This window comes from Orycteropus afer, unplaced genomic scaffold (genome assembly GCF_000298275.1).
Source record: "Orycteropus afer afer isolate SDZICR_OR568_19922 unplaced genomic scaffold, OryAfe1.0 scaffold00026, whole genome shotgun sequence".
NCBI lineage: Eukaryota > Metazoa > Chordata > Mammalia > Tubulidentata > Orycteropodidae > Orycteropus > Orycteropus afer.
The window spans coordinates 3811645-3812993 of record NW_006921613.1 but is presented as its reverse complement, the minus strand read 5'-3'; the positions used below and the strand labels follow the sequence as shown (position 1 = coordinate 3812993).

The 1349-nt window shown below is 34.3% G+C and overlaps 1 protein-coding gene across 1 annotated transcript in view; it reads right to left on the bottom strand.

Annotated features, from left to right (window-relative positions):
• WDR72 (WD repeat domain 72) overlaps window positions 1-1349 on the bottom strand; it is a 315966-nt gene that overhangs the window by 128831 nt on the left and 185786 nt on the right. The window contains exon 16 of the mRNA XM_007935300.1: window positions 8-87. Within this exon, the coding sequence (XP_007933491.1) occupies window positions 8-87 (80 nt within the window). The remainder of the gene's footprint in view (window positions 1-7; window positions 88-1349) is intronic.

Genomic DNA, 1349 nt, shown 5'->3' with positions numbered 1-1349 from the left:
AACATACCTGCACAGATTGGTCTCTCCAACAGGAAACTAGCTTCAAAAGTGAAAGGTCAGCCTCAGATATGTGGTGTTCATTCTTACCTAGAAATATGCAGAACACATTTGTATCTTCAGAGTATTAAACATGGATGTAATCCAATGGTCCTCAACCAGTATATTAGAATCACTTGAGGAGTTTTGTTTGTCTGTTTCACAGACTCTAATGGTCAGGTTCATTTGTCTAGAGATTCTAATTTAAATGGTCTAGGAGTGGGGATGGTATAAGCATTAATACTTTGTAAAAGCTCCTCAGGTAATTTCCATGTACAGCCAGAGCTGAGAACCATAATGTATATAAATTTATATGTATTTTTAACTATTATATTAACACATACTCATGTCAAACCAAATTAATTTTTATACTTTGAACTTATCTTTGTATCTTTTGCCAACTGAATGATACAGCTAATATTCTTTACCCAATAAAAATAATCAAATTTTACAATTTCTTCTTCATAAAATAGCTCCTGAAATTCTACCCTACTATGACTCTACCTATCATGGAAAATAAAATAACAAATTTCTTTGATTTGTCTTTATCCAGTTAAACCACTCTGATCAAGAGGTATATCACTAATGTTTTAATTTGTCTCATTTTGTTACAGAGTGTTTCCGTTAAGTTTGCCCTCTTTAATGCCCTCTCTATTTGCCTTAATGCTCAGTGTGAAATTTTAAGAGCAACCTAGGACTTGGTCTATTTAAATTGATCCATAAAATGTCCAGTAGTCCCTTACACCAAAAAGCACTTAATAGATACCTTTTTGTTAATTGAAAATGTACATATTATTATCCAAATGAAAAATCAATGAGTTAAGGCTTTCTGATGGTTTAAGTATATTATTAAGGTACCAGATCCTAGATGTAAAAGAGGGGAAAAATTGTGAGGGCTTGTCCTGGTAGGAAATTGTTACTATAATGGTGTATTTATATTGAAATATTAATATATTCTTGAAGTTGTGGTTTCAACTATTTACGTGAGCTTCAATCAATATGCTTTCCATTGAATGATATGGTTGTTGTTGTGATGTGCCGTTGAGTCACCCCGACTCATAGTGGACCCCTCGTTGGGTTTCCAAGGCGGTATCACTACGGCAGTAGATTGCCCAAGGTTTCTTCTGAAGAGTGGCTGGTGGATTTGAACTGCCAGCTTTCCAGTTAGCAGTCAAGTGCCTTAGGCACTACACTATCATATAGACATATACATATATGTGTGCATTTACTGAAAGTGAAGAGGACTTGAAGCAATCACAGACAATGATCAATGACTATAGCTTTCAGTATGGATTATACCTCAACATAAAGAA